The sequence below is a fragment of the Ostrea edulis genome, chromosome 6, assembly GCF_947568905.1.
Source record: "Ostrea edulis chromosome 6, xbOstEdul1.1, whole genome shotgun sequence".
In the NCBI taxonomy this organism is placed as follows: Eukaryota; Metazoa; Mollusca; class Bivalvia; order Ostreida; family Ostreidae; genus Ostrea; species Ostrea edulis.
Window position 1 is genome coordinate 5542678 of NC_079169.1, and position 18272 is coordinate 5560949.

General features: G+C 35.3%; 1 protein-coding gene across 2 annotated transcripts; it reads left to right on the forward strand.

The window, feature by feature from the left end:
* The first annotated feature begins 2505 nt into the window (after window positions 1-2505).
* Window positions 2506-17961, forward strand: LOC125645421 (angiotensin-converting enzyme-like). 2 transcript variants are annotated; one of them, XM_048870906.2, is made up of 13 exons: window positions 2506-2860; window positions 3670-3831; window positions 6506-6593; window positions 9024-9167; window positions 11584-11775; window positions 12777-12874; window positions 13196-13365; window positions 13900-14024; window positions 14971-15069; window positions 15480-15624; window positions 15875-15973; window positions 16317-16439; window positions 17184-17961. In XM_048870906.2, the coding sequence occupies exons 1-13, from the start codon at window positions 2681-2683 to the stop codon at window positions 17458-17460; spliced, it is 1902 nt and encodes a 633-aa protein (XP_048726863.2). In that variant the 5' UTR covers window positions 2506-2680; the 3' UTR covers window positions 17461-17961. The 2 variants fall into 2 exon arrangements, with proteins under 2 accessions (XP_048726863.2, XP_055997353.1); XM_056141378.1 differs by lacking the exon at window positions 13900-14024 and adding an exon at window positions 14070-14194 and having other exon boundaries at window positions 2510-2860.
* Window positions 17962-18272: the final 311 nt, after the last annotated feature.

Below are 18272 nucleotides of genomic sequence, written 5' to 3' on the forward strand. Positions count from 1 at the left end.
ATTGCTCGAAAGTACCGGCTGTATTATCCTAGTGGTTAAAGTATTCAATACAAAGATATATTAGCAACATCAGTATATTGGATCAGATCAAAGATCTGGTTTTCTCATCCACATTTTTCAGACTTGCATGTTTCTCTGTACATGTATGTAAATATTATATATATATGTCTCACGAAGGGACCTTTGTTTTGGTATTCGACCTAGTGACTTTGAACTTTGACCTACTTTTCAAAAACTTTAATCTATGCTATATCTTTTGAATCAAGGGGAGTGGAGTTTTGATTTATTGATTGATTGAATATTGTTTAACGTCCCTCTCGAGAATATTTCATTCATATGGAGACGTCACCAATGCCGGTGAAGGGCTGCAAAATTTAGGCCTGTGCTCGGCTCTTATGGCCATTGAGCAGGGAGGGATCTTTATAGTGCCACACCTGGTGTGACACGGGGCCTCGGGTTTTGCGGTCTCATCCGAAGGATGGCCCCATTTAATCACCTCTAACGACAAGCAAGGGGGTACTGAGGATCTATTCTAACCCGGATCCCCACAGGACGGAGTTTAATATTTCATATATATATGTATATGTATATATATATATATATAAAGCACTAAATAATCACAACCTAGGTACTGAAAATTTTCGCCCCAGGCCGGGGTCGAACCAGCGACGTACGGCACCCACCGCCTAGCAAGATTGTCAAACCAGTGCGTAAGTCCACTCGGCCACAACGACTTCCCTATATATATATATATATATGTGTGTGTGTGTGTGTGTGTGTGTGTGTGTGTGTGTGTGTCATGAAGAGACCTTTTTAGTACCAAAAAGCTACTTTTATTGCGGACTTTGACCTACTTTTTAAAAACTTTAACATGGGCTATATCTTTTGAACCGATAGGGATAGGGCTTTGATATTTCACATATAGATGCCTCACGAAGATGGTACAAAGGCTTTTGACCTAGTGACCTTGGACTTGGACTTACTTTTTAAAATCTTTAACCCGGACTATATCTTTTGAACTAAGGGGGATAGGGTTTTTATATTTCACATATAAATGATGCCTCATGAAGAGACCTTTTTGGTACAAATACTTTTGGCCTAGTGACCTTGACCTTGGACTTTGACTTACGTTTTAAAAACTTTAACACGGATTATATCTTTTGAACCAACGGGATAAGGTTTTGATATTTCACAAATATATGCCTCATGAAGGGACTTTTTTTGGTACAAAGATTTTTGACTCTCTATCCTTGACCTTGGACTGTGACTCACTATTCAAAAACTTTAACCTGACCTATCTTTTAAACCAAGGGGGTATGATTTTGATATTTCATATGTAGATGTCTTACGAAGAAACCTTTGTTTTCTTATCAAGATTTTTGACCTTTGGACTTTCACTTACTTTTCAAAAACTTTAACCTGGGCAATATCTTTTGAGCAAATGGGGATACAGTTTTGATATTTTACATATATATATGCCTAATGAAGAAACCTTTGTATAGTACAAGATATTTGACCAAATGACCTTTAATTTGAACTTTGACCTACTTTTCAAAAATCTTAACCTTGGTTTTATCTTTTTAACCAAGTGATAGGACTTTGATGTTTCATATTTAGATGCCTCATGACCAGGTATTTGATATGGTATCAAAACTTTTGATCTAGTAACCTTGGACTTTGACGTATTTTTCAAAAAACTTAAACCTTTTGAACAATAGGTTAAGTAGAGTCATGCTTCCCGGCGAGCTATACTGTCTTCTGAAAACTCATGTTATACTTCATATTTGTGTGAGCTTAGGCTATTTTAGAATTTTAGACATCCCATAAATATTTGACATCGCTCCTCTAAATATCCCTAAAACCATGATCCTACAAATGCATTCATTTGTTTTTTATTTACAGACACGATAAAATGGCATAGCATATAGAGCTTGTGGTACATGCATTAGACTAGACAAAATCAAGTTTACGTTTTACGTCACATAAATTTTCTTTAAGGAACTCGAGAGCACGTGAATAAACAGATTTTTAAATACTTGGATGAAATATTTTACGTACATGTATTTGTGTATCCGAGATTAGAGCAGATGCTGGGTACATTTGTTGAACTGAAGAAAAGGATGACTAAGTACCGGTCTAGATATGTTATACCACGTCATCAAGGTCATAGGTCACAGATATCAACTTCTTTAAATTTTCACTCTCAAAGTTGAAAATCTCAGAAAAAATTACTTTTTGTCTCAGAATTTTCTATTTTTTGAGATATTATTTCATTTGATCAAACATTCTAAATTCTTTTTTTTTATTTGTGTGTTGGACATAAAATGTATATCTATTTTGGTCAGCCTTATAGAATAATCATATTTTTCATTACTTTACGAACAAAAAAACTCCACCTAATACCGGACGCGGTGTAAACATGGTGCATAATTTTGTTATGAGTCTTATGGTCACATCGTCATAAATCACATAGTTGAGAAAACAACATGATAATATTTAGGATAGTTTAAGGACTACTTTACAACCGATAAATTATTATACAAACAACAGAAAAGATCGTAAATATACTGTGACATATAGCTGTACATATATACGTGTCGGGCGGGTTTTACCTGTAGAGCAGGTGAGAGAGAGAGAGAGAGAGAGAGACTGCCGACACACGTCTTATCCCCTACACACAATGTGGAAGTTCTTACTGTTGGGAGTATTGTTTCGGGGGACGCTGGCACAGGAGACGGAGACCGATGGTCAAGCCTTTGTAGATGAGTATGATGCTAAGGTGGGAGTCCTGTGGAACGAGAACGGGAAAGCAGCTTGGGAGTATTATACTAATATCACGGACCACAATCTGGAGGTTATGGTATGTAGGATAAAAACTATGATAGAACTTTATACAATTTGTACAATTGTGAAAGAGTGCGTGTGTTCTAGATAAAAGGTGTGTGACAGGGAATGTGTTATCACGACAGTAAAAAACTATTAAACACTAATTAGCATAGTCCTGTACTGTATCGCGACGTTGATTGTCTAATCTATGTGGTGCATCGTTTTAGTCAGAGAAAGGTAAACACGTAATTTTGTATTGCGTATAAACTGGAGGCTTCTGTAGGAAAATCCCAACCATAAAACAATATGAACACTGCACATTATGCATGATGTTAACGGTGTGATGCGATTGAAAAGTACTTTTGTCGTCATTTGCATGCAGTGACATTCAGGTGACAATTTCTGTCTAATTTAATAGCTGTTCTGGTGATGGACTTGCAATATTGATGGCAAGAACTTTTGATCACGTAACATAAGGCATCAGAATACATTAACATTTGAACACATTTTTATTTGGAATCCACTTAGAAATGCGCGTTACACTGACGCAGATTTGAATATGAAAATTTGAAACTTATAGTACATGTAGAGTGCACCTTCTTTAATTGGAGAATTTATTTTTATTTTTCAAGCATGGGAAAACGGAGAAAGAGATTTGCATACAGGTTATTGTGTAAAAATGTCAACACTACACACACACACGCACCCCCCCCCCCCCACACACACATACAAACACACATACATGTACAAAAAAAGAACGATTAGAATTTGGTATACCTGTTTTTGGATGAAATGTTGTACATATATGAAGTCCAAAAGTAACGTAATTCTTTTTTGTTTCAGACCAATTCGAGTCTCAAGATGGCTGAGTTTGACAAGGAGATAGCAGCAAACGCCAGTAAATTCGATTATAAGAGTTTTAGTAATGAAACGCTGAAGCGACTATTCACGAAGATAGTGAACATTGGGTTTGCAGCCACTAATGACAGCGACCAGCTGAAGGCGGTAATACTCTAACCTAGCTTTAAGTCGATGATACTGTAAGCTTTAAGTCGATGATACTGTAAGCTTTAAGTCGATGATACTATAGCCTAGCTTTAAGTCGATGATACTGTAAGCTTTAAGTCGATGATACTATAGCCTAGCTTTAAGTCGATGATACTGAAGTATAGCTTTAAGTCGATGATACTATAGCCTAGCTTTAAGTCGATGATACTGTAGTATAGCTTGAAGTCGATGATACTGTAGTATAGCTTGAAGTCGATGATACTGTAAGCTTTAAGTCGATGATACTGTAAGCTTTAAGTCGATGATACTGTAGTATAGCTTTAAGTCGATGATACTGTAGTATAGCTTGAAGTCGATGATACTGAAGTATAGCTTTAAGTCGATGATACTGTAGTATAGCTTGAAGTCGATGATACTGAAGTATAGCTTTAAGTCGATGATACTGTAGTATAGCTTGAAGTCGATGATACTGTAGTATAGCTTTAAGTCGATGATACTGTAGTATAGCTTTAAGTCGATGATACTGTAGTATAGCTTTAAGTCGATGATACTGTAGTATAGCTTTAATATTGCTCAATACTAAAAATAGGGTTGAGCATTCGCTTCGTGTCCAGCATCGAAGGTTCGAGACCCTTGACCTTGGTGAACCTAAGACGCAACAATGGGTTGTGACAGCTCTTTCGTCAAACACTCGGCATATAGTGAGAGTTGCGGGTCTTTTCGGCACGATCCCTCACTGCTCTGTGTCTGAGCGCCGTGAGTAGGTTAAAATTTGTGGCGATTCACCTTCAGATGATGACATCACAATATAGGTAAAAAAAAATATCCAAGGGGCATCAAGCAAACAAATCAATACTAACCGTAGAAGGCAAATACAATTTTGGAGGTGAATACAATTAACTCTAGGTGGATTTAGTGAAAGTGAGGCATTCAGGAAGCGGATGTAACGTACAGTTTGTATAGGGAACTACATCTGGAAAACATCGCTATATTCCCAAGGACACCTTGTATACATGGTATATGTATGCGTTAACACATGAACGACTACATGTATTTTGTCAGTGATAAACCTTTGTTTATTTTTAGATATATAAAAGCACTACTTAAACCGAAACCTTATATAATACATAAATAGTGTTGCATCTGAAGGTAACATGGATCAACCCGAGAAAACCACTGCCAATCGAGGCACAGCATACTTTATAAAATATAAGAAATATATTTTAAAATATTACAAAATTTAAGGAATATAATTATGACAAAATATAAGGAATACATTACAAAATATAAGAAATACATTACAAAATATAAGAAATATATTGCAAAAATATTTCAAAATATGAAGAATATATTGCAAAATATGAGAAATATATTACAAAATATGAGGGATATATTGCAAAATATAAGGAATATATTATAAAATATGAGGAATATATTACAAAATATGGGGGATATATTGTAAAATATAAGTAATATATTTTAAAATATATGGAATGTATTACAAAATATAAAGAATATATTACAAAATATAAGGAATGTATTACAAAATATAAAGAATGTATTACAAAATATAAGGAATGTATTACAAAATATAAAGAATGTATTACAAAATATATAGAATATATTACAAAATATATAGAATATATTACAAAATATAAGGAATATATTACAAAATATATAGAATATATTACAAAATATAAGGAATATATTACAAAATATAAAGAATTATATTACAAAATATAGGGAATGTATTACAAAATATAAGGAATGTATTACAAAATATAAGGAATGTATTACAAAATATAAAGAATGTATTACAAAATATATAGAATGTATTACAAAATATAAGGAATATATTACAAAATATAAGGAATATATTGCAACGTATATAGAATAAAGTAGTATTACAAAATATATAGAATATATTATAAATATCCTGGTTGTTTGTGTTATGGGCGATACTAAGTAAATAAATAAGGGAAACATGGGATATTTTCTGATTTATGGGCTTCGATTGTTTACATAGTCCAGAAACAAGGACGACCTAAATTTTCTACCTTAAATAAAGCAAAACAATGGGAAAGCTGCACCTACGCGCTTCGCAGAATATTTTGTTATGGCTATAAATCCTATCATTCAACTTCAGTGCTATTCACAGAATTTATGATACATTATAAAAATCTCGTTGATAAAGACGTTGTTCAAAATTAGACATTCTACTTAATTCATTTCCAATGTTTTGCAAATTAGTTTATATGAAATTTTATTGCTACGAACTCGTGTTTTCCCTAATTTGAGCAAGAATTTTCTTTGTTATTTTTAGGGCTGTTTTTGCTTACATTTATATTTTTATAAGAATTTGTACCAAGCTGAACCTGTCCTGTAAATTTCTGTCCTGAACAAAAATATTATCGGTACATAAAAAGTGTAGATATTGGCCATGTACAAATGCCCCTTAATTTGACATAGTGTCATTGCCTCTTTAAAAATAAATAAAAAATACAACTTTAAAAAGAATAGAAAGCTTAAAATATAGCACCTATACAGGATATGAGAGAGAGAGAGAGAGAGAGAGAGAGAGAGAGAGAGAGAGAGAGAGAGAGAGAGAGAGAGAGAGAGAGAATTAATTCTATTTATCATCAAATATATATATATAATTTTTTTTTTATAGATTTCGAATTTAGAAGCAGATCTTACGGGGATTTATAGTAAGGGGGAAGTTTGTTTGGAGTCCAAAGGCTGTCTGCAATTAGAGCCAGGTAAACGAACTTGTATTGATAGCAATTAACTGTATCAATGAACATGCAAAGAATAAAACAAGATTACTATTATATATTGATCCTAAGCAAGGCAAAACCACAGCCATTTCAACGTCAAAAGTCGCGACCTTTACAGAATTGACTAGACGTGGTAAATTGCAAAATCACAGTTGGTAACATTTATCTGTCGGCTTTCGTAATATCAGAGATTGTCCAATTTTTATAAGTGAAATCAATTATATCAAAACAAATGCGACGTGTTTCAATGTTGATGCTTGCGTTAGCATTATAAATTCCTTACTGATTAATTGCGATGCCCTGAAATGCAGAAAAACTGTAATGTCCTCAACCCGTGAACCTTATCAAATACACGCACCTGCTAACACATGATGCCCAATCTTCTTATTGACTTAATCTAATCGTCAAGCTCATCGAAATCGAGGTCCATCATAATAAACAGTTCCCAAAATGTCGTCTTTTCTTATTGAGGGGATGGGATGTTTATAGGGAAGCTACTGCCTAATCGATTGATCTCGTTAACTGATATAAACCAGTATCTACAACTTAAATATACAGAGGACATTAATATACATGTATCTACAACGTAAATGAAAACACACAGAGGAAACCAATATACGTGTATCTACAACTTAAATATACAAAGGAAACCAATATACGTGTATCTACAACTTGAATATACAGAGGAAACTAATATACATGTATTTACAACGTAAATGAAAACACACAGAGGAAACTAATATACATGTATTTACAACGTAAATGAAAACACACAGAGGAAACCAATATACGTGTATCTATAACGTAAATGAAAACACACAAAGGAAATCAGTGTCCATGTACGAGGGCTGTTCAATATGTAATGTGTATTGTACCACAGCGCGATAACGCTTTGCACGATTTCGTGGATGATACTTCCATTCATTTCAGAAATGGATTCAGAGATTGAAATTATGTATTTCAAACCGCGGAGAATATTTTGAAGGGATTTAATGTTCATTTCATTATTTGAGTCGAGTTCTTTTGATATATTGCACAATACACATTACATATCGAATAGCCCTCTTATTTTAAAAGCAAATTGGTCGGTTTAACTTTTTATCTTTTTTAAAAACCCATCTCAGTTTAATGTATGTCACCATATTTTTAAACATGTAGAAGCTAGATGCCCTATTGAAATTATTTGAAAATATTGTCTTCTCACTCCAATCTCTCTCTCTCTCTCTCTCTCTCTCTCTCTCTCTCTCTCTCTCTCTCTCTCTCTCTCTCTCTCTGTGTGTGTTTGTGTGTGGGTAAACAAGATATTTAGAATTTACTCGTTGTAAATATACAAGAGACCGGGAAAAGTCTACTGTAAATTGCACATTTAATAAGAATTTTCCAAACTCTTAAAATGTCAGTTATTTATCATATAAAGGTCATCAGTCGCCTAATTCCTCACATAACTTTGTACAGGGTTCATTTATATTCATTTCATGAATTGCTTGCATTTTTACATGAGCGATGCTAAAAACCTATGATAACATCTCCGTGACCTGAATAAATAGATCACTTTTATTCTTCACCACAAAGTTACATAGTAAGTAATGAATAAGACTGCACACGCATCTGAAGAGTAACAAATAAACCACGTGATGCATCTCATGGTGGAAAACTGGTCAATTAAGGGTATAGCGTTTCGTGCCTAATCCCCAAAATGTCATGAAGACGTTGTCGATTTGAACCATCCGAAGATTGGGAGGAACTTTTTCTGTTCGTTTAATGTGGGGGTGGGCTGGGGTTAGGTTTTTTTCTATCCTTTAAGGGTCCTTGAAATCGGATACAAAACATACTAGAAAATATTGCATGCAGCCTGACGTCTGGAATTTTTCGTACAGTGGCCTCAGCTTGACAATCAATGCCCCCATCTGATTTTATATGCAAATATTAGATATCGGATGAGATAATTATAGCTAAAATCCTGTACATTAAAAAAACATAAACGTATGTATGCATGTATATCTCTAGCTAAATCACGGCGGGTGTGACCAGTGGACAGGGGATACTTACTCCTCCTGGGCACCTGATCCCACCTCTGGTATATCCAGGGGTCCGTGTTTACCCCACTCTTTAATGTGTACCCTTATAGGATCACTGTTCGTTATCGTCACCTTTCATTATTGAGTAAGCGGTTTCATAAGAATAACCAGTGGCGTAGCTTCCATTGAGGCAACCGAGGCAGTTGCCTCGGTAAAAAAAACACCTTTTACGTTGTTAAAATGTCGATAGCTTCTGGGGGGCTACGCCCCCCCCCCAGACCCCCTGCCTCGGTAATATTCGAACCCAAGCTACGCCTATGATAACTTTTTCTCTACAAATTGTCTTCATTCAGTGTTTCAGTATTTATATAATCACTTTGTATTACACGGACAGGACTGACAGACATCATCACAAACAGTCGGGATTATAACGAACTGCTGGCGGTCTGGAAAGGCTGGAGAGACGCTTCAGGAAAACTAATGAGAAACAAGTATACCGATTTTGTCAAAGCTATGAATGCCGCCATCAAATTCAGTGGTATGTATAAGTCACAAGAACGTCTACATGCACAAACCTTTTCTCTTCTTGCAGATTCAGTCATATAGAAAATTGTATAAATGTACATGCTCTTGCATATGAATATGTTTTTGTTCAAATTATAAGTGACCACGATAATAAAATTGTGTTGAAACATAGCTCATTGCATATTAAGATATACCCAGAATAAACCAGGTTTCATAAGTAAAAACTATACTAATAGTTCCGAAGATAACGTTTTCTAAACTGAACTGGTTTTTTTTTTTTTTTTTTTTTTTTTTTACCTTTGTACACCTTTACAGTCTACATCATGATTTAGCAATATGAAAGATGTTGTTAATGCGCATTAAGAGCAGCATTTGTTGGTAAACATGGGATCCATTGATGATATACATCCTCACAAAATGGCGAAAGTGATTTATTTGTTTGTGGCTTCGTCTATGTTTGTCAAACAACATAGGCCAACATGTACCACACGCAAAGACAATAGATAAAATTAGAATTCCAGACTAGTGAAACCAAACAACATACTCGCCAATATGTACCACACGCAATATTTAAGATAGTGTGAGACCCGAGAGGTCTCTGTATAAACCGGGATCGTACTTGTTTTTATCCTAGTCAATGAATGCCAACTATTAGCATATAAATATTCTGGACATCTGTCGAGTGTTGCACATGTAATAAAATGAAGGGCGTACGTGTATGCGACGTTTCTCAATAATCTATATTTTTTTATGACATTTGCCGTACAATTCTCGTGCATTCTATTTCGTTTCTCCAAAACATATTGGGGTACATTACCGTGTCTGTTTTAGAGTTTGTTTATTTTGATTGTACGTGGTTGTTGCAAGTAAAACTGTGAAATCAGCTCTTATGTATTGCACTAAGTTGTATAACTGAACATTACTGTAGCAAAGAAGGAGAGAAAAACCTTGGGAACAATCGGGTATCGGACTCGGAACCCTTGCATTACTAATTAGTTGATCTAACCATTGGACTACCCAAGCCGAAATACAAAGTATAAAAATAGTACTACACCTGTATGTCCTTAAACAAAATCTTTTAAAAATGCCTTTATTTTACAGGTAATATTTAAATGTCCGGACTACTCAGTGGTTCTGCCTCTTTGTTACATTTAATTGATTTTCTGATCACTCGACTCCTAGTAAACTCCTCGGTCACTATATACTTCCTGAACAAATCCTAGTAAACTCCTCGGTCACTATATACTTCCTGAACAAATCCTAGTTAACTCCTTGGTCACTTGCCATCAATCACAGCCAAGTTGTGAATATGAACTTCATGTTTGATCAATTTATTATTTTACTTACTAGGCCTCATAACTTTCACTTGACCTATCTATCCACTGATGATAAAAATACCATAACATTCTCACCATAACCATGTGGCCATTCCTCAAGTATCTTTGACATCTAATCTCTTGTCTAATCAAATGATTCGTTCATTATAAATGTATATACAAATTATCAAGGTGAGTAACTCTTTCAACTGCTTTGACAATAGTCTTTGGTAACAAAGATATTTTATTTCTCATCACTTTTTCTAGCTGCAGAACTGTAGTTCCGGGGGGTTGGGGGGTTGGACAGATAGGAAAAGCCACAGACCCACTTCTAAAAAAATCTTCCGATATAAGGCGCAGATTTTTCTGCGCATGGTTAATGTTGTGTAACAGGAAGGGAGAAAATGCAACGGACCAGACCGGGATTCGAACCCGGGCCCCTGAATCTCTAGTCAGGTGCTCTACCAACTGAGCTAACTGGCCACCAGCGATCGAACCCTGCTGACCGCTACATTCCTCCCTCCTTATATTGTCTTCACACTTCAAGACATCAACCCAGGATCTTTATCCCCTGGCAGGAATTTTCACCTGTCAGTTCCAGGTGCTGGTCTACGGCACCAAATGTAACAGGAAGGGAGAAAATGCAACGGATCAGACCGGGATTCGAACCCGGGCCCCCCGATTCTCTAGTCAGGTGCTCTACCAACTGAGCTATCTGGCCACTGGCGATCGAACCCGGCTGACTGTTAAAGTTGTATATCACTATGTCCTTGCAACGTCCTTTCAAAATTCAAGAATACAGCCATAAACAAGATCTCAATGGTGGGCAGGAAAGCACTGCACCGTAAATCGGAGGGTTTTATAAGGAGTGGATCTGTAGCTCTCTGGTCTGTCCCAATATTTCCCCAGAGAGCTACAGTTCTGCAGCCACAATTTTTCATAAAGTTGTAACAAACATAAGAATGATTCTTCATGGAAAACCCCCACTATATCCCAATAACTCACCCTACCTTATGAATCTTAAGGGTATGTCTGTAAATGGTAGATTAAGTGAAAATTTACAGTTGGTTTACATTAGACACACGGCATTGACTAATGTCTTCTTCTCCCAAGATTTTAACGATACGGGGGAGTACTGGAGATCGTGGTACGAGACGCCCACCTTTGAACAGGACGTCAAGACGCTGTTTGAGGAACTGGAACCGCTGTATGTGGAACTTCATGCTTACGTCAGAAAGCGCCTCAAACAGAAATACGGCAAGGAGATGTTCCCAGAAAGTGGTCACATCCCGGCTCATCTATTCGGTGAGAAATGTTGAATCACTATTAAATCAAACTATAGACATCAATATACTTTCGAATACACGGCTTCCACTAAAACAGCCGAAAGGAAGTGGTACTACACAAGACACTGATGTACCTATTACTCAGCATTCTCAGATAGTGACTAATACTTAGACTGGATTTGAGGTTTGCCCAACTATCTGTTTTGTATTGCTTATAGGAGTTAAGAGATTGATCACTGTTCATTATCTTCACTTTCCATCAACCATGGCGATTTTATATCATATACGAATATGCAAAGCCAATGCGCATCTAATCTTAAATAATCGAAGTTTTCTACATCACAACTGATAAATGCTTTTACATCCACTTAATGAATTCAAATTTTACGAAATTTCAACAAAACAGAGATGATAAATGTACTTAAAAGTCAAAGGTTCAATGGGAAGTTGGGTTACATAAAAAGGAACGTACCACCACAGAAATTCTCGTATTTCATTTGAGACATTATAAATCCTTTTCGTCAGCAAATTTCTGTACACACAGTAAACTATTGTGTTTCGCATTTGTTTGTTTAAATATACATAAAAGGATCACGAAGACTATATAGGTAATAAGCTCCTTGATTTTTATATCTGACTTTCAGGTAGATGATGTAATTTCTTTGCAATGTAAACAAAAATAAACTCCTTCGTTTTTGGTGAATTGAAATTATGCAACAACATGCATGATATGACGTATATTCACATACTTCAATTAAGTGAACTTAACAACATAACATGTGTACACGTGTAGTTTGAAATTGATCGTTAAAGTTTTAAGAGTTGCGTAATGAAGATCCGTACAAGTGATTTCAATTAATCAAATTTAATTTTTTTTCTACAAAGGGAAAGATATGTTCTAAGTACTGCCTCGACTGCGAATTGAAAAACGAGTCATAAGTTCGATAAGAAAAAAAAAAAAAAAAAATAAAAGAGTGTAGCAAAAAAAATTCCCAAATAGAAATATTGTTCTTATTGTAGGGAACATGTGGGCGCAGCAATGGAGCAATATCTATGACCTCTTGGTCCCATTTCCAGACGCCAGCTCTATGGACATCACATCCAAAATGATAGAACAGGTATTAGCAGTGACAGATTGCAAGGACATTCAAGTGTAGTAGAAGTTCCTGCAATTCTTAAAATGTACAATACCTGGAGGCGGATCACTGAATTATATGTTGGCGTAACACTGCAGTATCGAAAAGTCATTCGATTTCGAAAAATATATTCTCTTCGTATTTGCTTTCACATTGATATGCTTTTGCAAAATTAATCTTTATTTCATTGTAAAGAATGATGATCTTTGGTGCGTGTCTATGGGAATACTAATTAATGAAATACAAGTGCTTTCACACACATGCATGTACCAGTGTCTGAGTGGGGGACCCTCTTTCTTTCAGAACTATAATGTGACACACATGTACCGTGTTGCCGAGGATTTCTTCATGTCCATTGGTATGGAGAAGATGACGGACGAATTCTGGCAGAATTCCATGCTTGTGAAACCAGACGATCGAGATGTAGTTTGCCATGCATCAGCCTGGGACTTTTATGACGGGAAAGATTTCAGGTACAGCTACCGGATGTTTAAATTTCGTCATATTTTTCAGATTTGAAATTCGGTCAGAAGAAACGTTAAAATGTATTATGTGTAATTTTCTCTCGAAAAATTGAATTAAATGAAAACTTCTCTCTCTCTCTCTCTCTCTCTCTCTCTCTCTCTCTATATATATATATATATATATATCAGTAATAACTCCAGTATATAATTATTTCAAACACTTTTTAAACCTCAAAACAGGAACATGAATATGTGATTTTGGAAATTAAATAATTATTGTCTTGCAAACAACAATTCTTCCTTATATATTTCTTTACACTAAAAGCAGTTATCTAAGGTAGTTTTATCAGGTTTCTCTTGTTTTTGTACAAAATAAATGTTTTTATTAGTCATTAATATATACATGTATTCCTATGCCATTGAGAGATTTTGAGAAAAAAATATGGTTGCTTTCTTTTTTACAGCTAGTGCCCCTTTGAAAATAAAGTTCAATATCATTTGATATTTTTCAAACTAAATTGAATATGAAAACTGAAACTTCAGAATAAAGCAGTGTACTGCCATCACTGAGGACCAGCTGCTGACTGTGCACCACGAGATGGGTCACATTGTGTACTATCAAAATTACAAGCACCTGCCCAGGCTGTTCAGAAGAGGCGCCAATCCGGGTACTACTGAGTTTATTTCTGTAGCACTCTTACTAACATTTTCAGAATTAAGCAGTGCACAAGCGTGACAGAGGACCAACTCCTGACCGTCCATCACGAGATGGGACATATCGTATACTTCCAAAACTATAGAGACCAGCCTAGGTTGTTTCGGGGAGGAGCCAATCCGGGTATACTTTTTAACAAAGAATTGGAATACACTAATGGAACTCGGTGATTCTCTCCATTAGCGAAATACTTTACGCGTAGAGTAAGATTTGCATTAGCCAATATTTCTTCATAACTTTTATGCTTGTAGACTTTTGAAATACGAAAAACTGCACTGCGCTAGGTTTCATAGATAAATTTGATGTGATTTATATATCTTTTAATTGTTTTTTTTTTTAAAAAAAAATACCTCTACGTTTACTTAAAGACTAAATAAAGATAAAATTTAGGTAGGAAAATATTCAGGTGCATCAGGTGACGGACAAAAGATTTCTGAGAGCTTTCTCCCTGCATGAACTCAGATGTCTTCCGATAGAACTCTTCATTCTTTGATTATCCATGGAGGTGAACGTCTGCATTCTCTTTCTTCTGGAACTGCTTATCTGTTTAATGTTTGACTGCATCAGTAAATCATAATAATCATATAATTTCACAAAATCCTAAAAAACCAACACACACAAAAAAAAAAAAAAACCAAAAAAAAAAAAAAAAACCAAAAAAAAACCCCCCAAAAACCCCAACCCACAAACAAACAAACAAACAACCCCACCCCCCCCAAATACCCCCCCCCCCCCAAACAACGGAATTTCTGAAAATATTCACTTTGTTGACAACCGCAGGATATCTGAAAAATTGCTCAAGCGGCTATAAATAGTAAATAATCAATCAATCACTTTGTTGAAATAATGATTAAGTTTTACAATTATATGATCACGTGGCTACATTTCACTATTTTCAGGTTTTCACGAAGGAATGGCCGATATAGTCAGCCTGTCCTTTCAAACACCGGAGCACATGCACGTGATCGGTCTCTTGGATAATGTTCCAAATGATGCAGGTAAAAGTAAATGAACATGGTACTCATCTTGCCCTCATAAAAACTCAAAATCATGGATAAAAAAAAAGATTCCTTGCAAACCTATGACAGAGAAGGTGTTCATATTTATATGTCTTCGAGGTATTACAAAACCAAGTTCTTATTTAAGTCAAGGAGAGTAGCACACGTTTTGAAATGAGAAGTATCATGATACTTCACATTTTTATTTTGCTTCAGTTTCACGTTGAATTACAACATTTACTAAAATCTAGACGTACTACGCTATTGAATAACCGCATCAAGTCTTACAATAATTATCTAGACCATTTGAATAAGATTTTACTGTTAATGATATTTAGGAAGTTTCTTATTAATCAAATTTACTCTAGGAGTGATATAATAAAGAATAAGTTGACGTTTTATATTCACAGATAGCGATATAAATTTTCTGCTTAAAATGGCGCTAGACAAGGTTGCCTTCCTTCCCTTTGGTTATTTAATTGATCAGTGGAGATGGAGCGTGTTCCGCGGGGAGACAAACTCGTCTAACTATAATCAACACTGGTGGGATCTTAGGTATTTCATCAGATTTGAAATCAAGTTGTTTAAAAAAAAAGATATGTTCTTCATTATGATGAACAAAAGCATGTGACATGATAACTAATAAGGAGAAATTTCATTTCATTTCTATATCGTATTTTATGTCATTATAATTACTTATCTATAACAGACACATGGTCGAATAGGTAATTTCTCGAGTCAGCACGGATTGTTAAAATCAATCCTTGAATCAATTATACAACATTACTAATTGTATTCTGAACAGATGTAGGTACCAGGGAATTTCGCCACCAGTACAAAGAACAGAGCAAGATTTCGACCCGGGCGCAAAATACCACATTCCTGGAAACACTCCGTATATCAGGTAGGTTGTTGATAAATGAATAGTCAATCTTTAAAACTTATATGTATGTCTGGAACTACTAGAAAATTGATTTCTCATGTAGGTTAGGATTTCAGAGAAATAAACACTCCATATTTTAGAACAGTTCCTAAAACCACTAACTCGTTCACTGTAAGAACATCATATTTTGGAACATAAGTTATTGTTAGCTGGAAGAAGAACTAGAACTCTTGAAAACAACAGATTATTTATGTACAAAACGGTAAACCACTATAGATTATTGCTATTTATAGGTAGAAAACAGTCAATCATAATAAGAGATTGCTATTTTTGAAAGGTAGAATAAGGTAAACCACTATTTTAGGTACTTTGTGAGCTTTGTGGTACAATTTCAATGGCATAAAGCCCTGTGCGAGGTGGCTGGGAATACTAAACCCCTACATAGATGTGATATATACAAGAACACAGACGCGGGGGACAAGCTGAGGTATGTGCCATTCTGAAACTTAGAGTTCTAAAATGTTTGATATAGGAGTTTATCCCACTGTGATGTTACAAAGTATGAATTTATTTCACCCAGGTTCATTCCAAAATTAATAGTTTGTTGTGGTTCAAAGATGACTCTCTTAATAAGAAACGAGTAGTGGGTTTGTGATAAATTTATAGCACGGGTAAAATATCAAACAATAACTGTAAAGAAGATATTTGTACTTAAGTTTTAAAATTGGTTTACATCCAAGTTAGTAGGGTAAATATTCCAATATTCTTTCTTACTCCCATATGGAATACTCTAACCAATCACATTCATCGTTTGAAAACTGACACACGCGCAGTATCTTCGCAAGATCGACCCGACATGTTGCTACCATACTAACCTTCGTGAAAGGCACAATACGTCATATAAGAGTTGAAACTCTCTCCATTCGATTGTAATTCGGGTAACCCGAATTCGTACTCGATATGAACCGAAGTAGCCCTTAAAGATTATACCGGATGTTTATAGTCGAACGAATAAATGAAAAAGAAAGTGAAAGTTTATATGCTTAAAAATGATGACCTTTTATCGATAGCCGAAGCATATCTCTCGACACGGGTGTACACAATCAAATAATTTAATTACGGGACGCCAAATGTGAAATCTGCTACGATATATTCAATTGATATATTTGATATTTCTTCCTCGCGAAGATACAGGAAAATGTCTAGATTTTGTATATATTTTTCACAACAGAGAGATGCTAATGATGGGATCGTCTAAGCAATGGCAGGATGCCATGGAGGCCATAACTGGACAGAGACTTATGAGTGCCAAACCTCTCGTGGAGTACTTCGATCCTTTGTTGAAGTGGCTGAAGGAACAAAACAAGGAAGACAACACTGGCTGGTCTGCTTCTTGTCCATCCGTCATACCCACGCCCCAACCACTTTCTGCAGGATCTACGTTAGAGTTTGTTTCTATCACGTGCTTTGTTCTCTGTGCTGTGTTCGCGTTCCTGAACACGAATTGACACTTTCTTGACAGCGTGTAATTCTTGTGCATATTCCGTCCTTTTGTGTGTATAATCCTACAAAATTTTGGAAGAAATCCTCCATAGTTTTCATGTAATCTAAGTTTCTGTACCAATGCATCAAAAATGATTTTTAGGTAAACTAGGTACTATGCATGCATTTTACAATGCTCTCTTTATGTAGTTAAAACTGAACTTATCATTGTGTGTGTTGTAAATGTACAATCCAAAATAATTGTGCATACATTGTATATCATTAGAAAAAAATTAGTTTGACTGTGAATAGATACAGAGGTTGTAATGGATCTCCGTGGAGAACAGATGTTACGTTTTGCAGCGCTACAAGAAATGAAGATGAAAATGACTTTCTCTGTAGATGTATGGAGGGTATGATGCGATCCCATAAAGAGGTTTCCAAATATTAGCGTTTGCAATTGATTCATGATAGATAGTAGTTGTATGAATGAAATTTTGCAGAATCAACCACCGTCGGAAAATAAATCGCTTCTTTGTTGATTAAGGAGGTATGCCACACTAGAGAAATCTGACCTGGATGGAAAGTGGAGGAAATATACAATAACATTTTGAAATTGAAAACTCTCAAAACCTTATTTTGTTAAAAAAAACCCAGTTTTAGTAGAAAAAATAATAATATAATACCCTGCTCAAACCCACGATCAACAGATCAGCAGTCGACACGCTAACCTACTGAGCTACCCAACTAGGCATTTAGACGTAAAAGAAATATACAAATATTGCTGATATTTACATTTTCATTCATGTTTAAAAAAAAAAGAAGTCAGCCATTATTA

Coding starts and splice junctions, on each gene's coding strand:
- LOC125645421 (XM_048870906.2), top strand. CDS start 2,681: ATGTGGAAGTTCTTACTGTTGGGAGTATTGTTTCGGGGGACGCTGGCA. Junction 11,776..12,776: donor CATCCCGGCTCATCTATTCG/GTGAGAAATGTT, acceptor TTCTTATTGTAG/GGAACATGTGGGCGCAGCAA. Junction 13,366..13,899: donor TATGACGGGAAAGATTTCAG/GTACAGCTACCG, acceptor CTGAAACTTCAG/AATAAAGCAGTGTACTGCCA.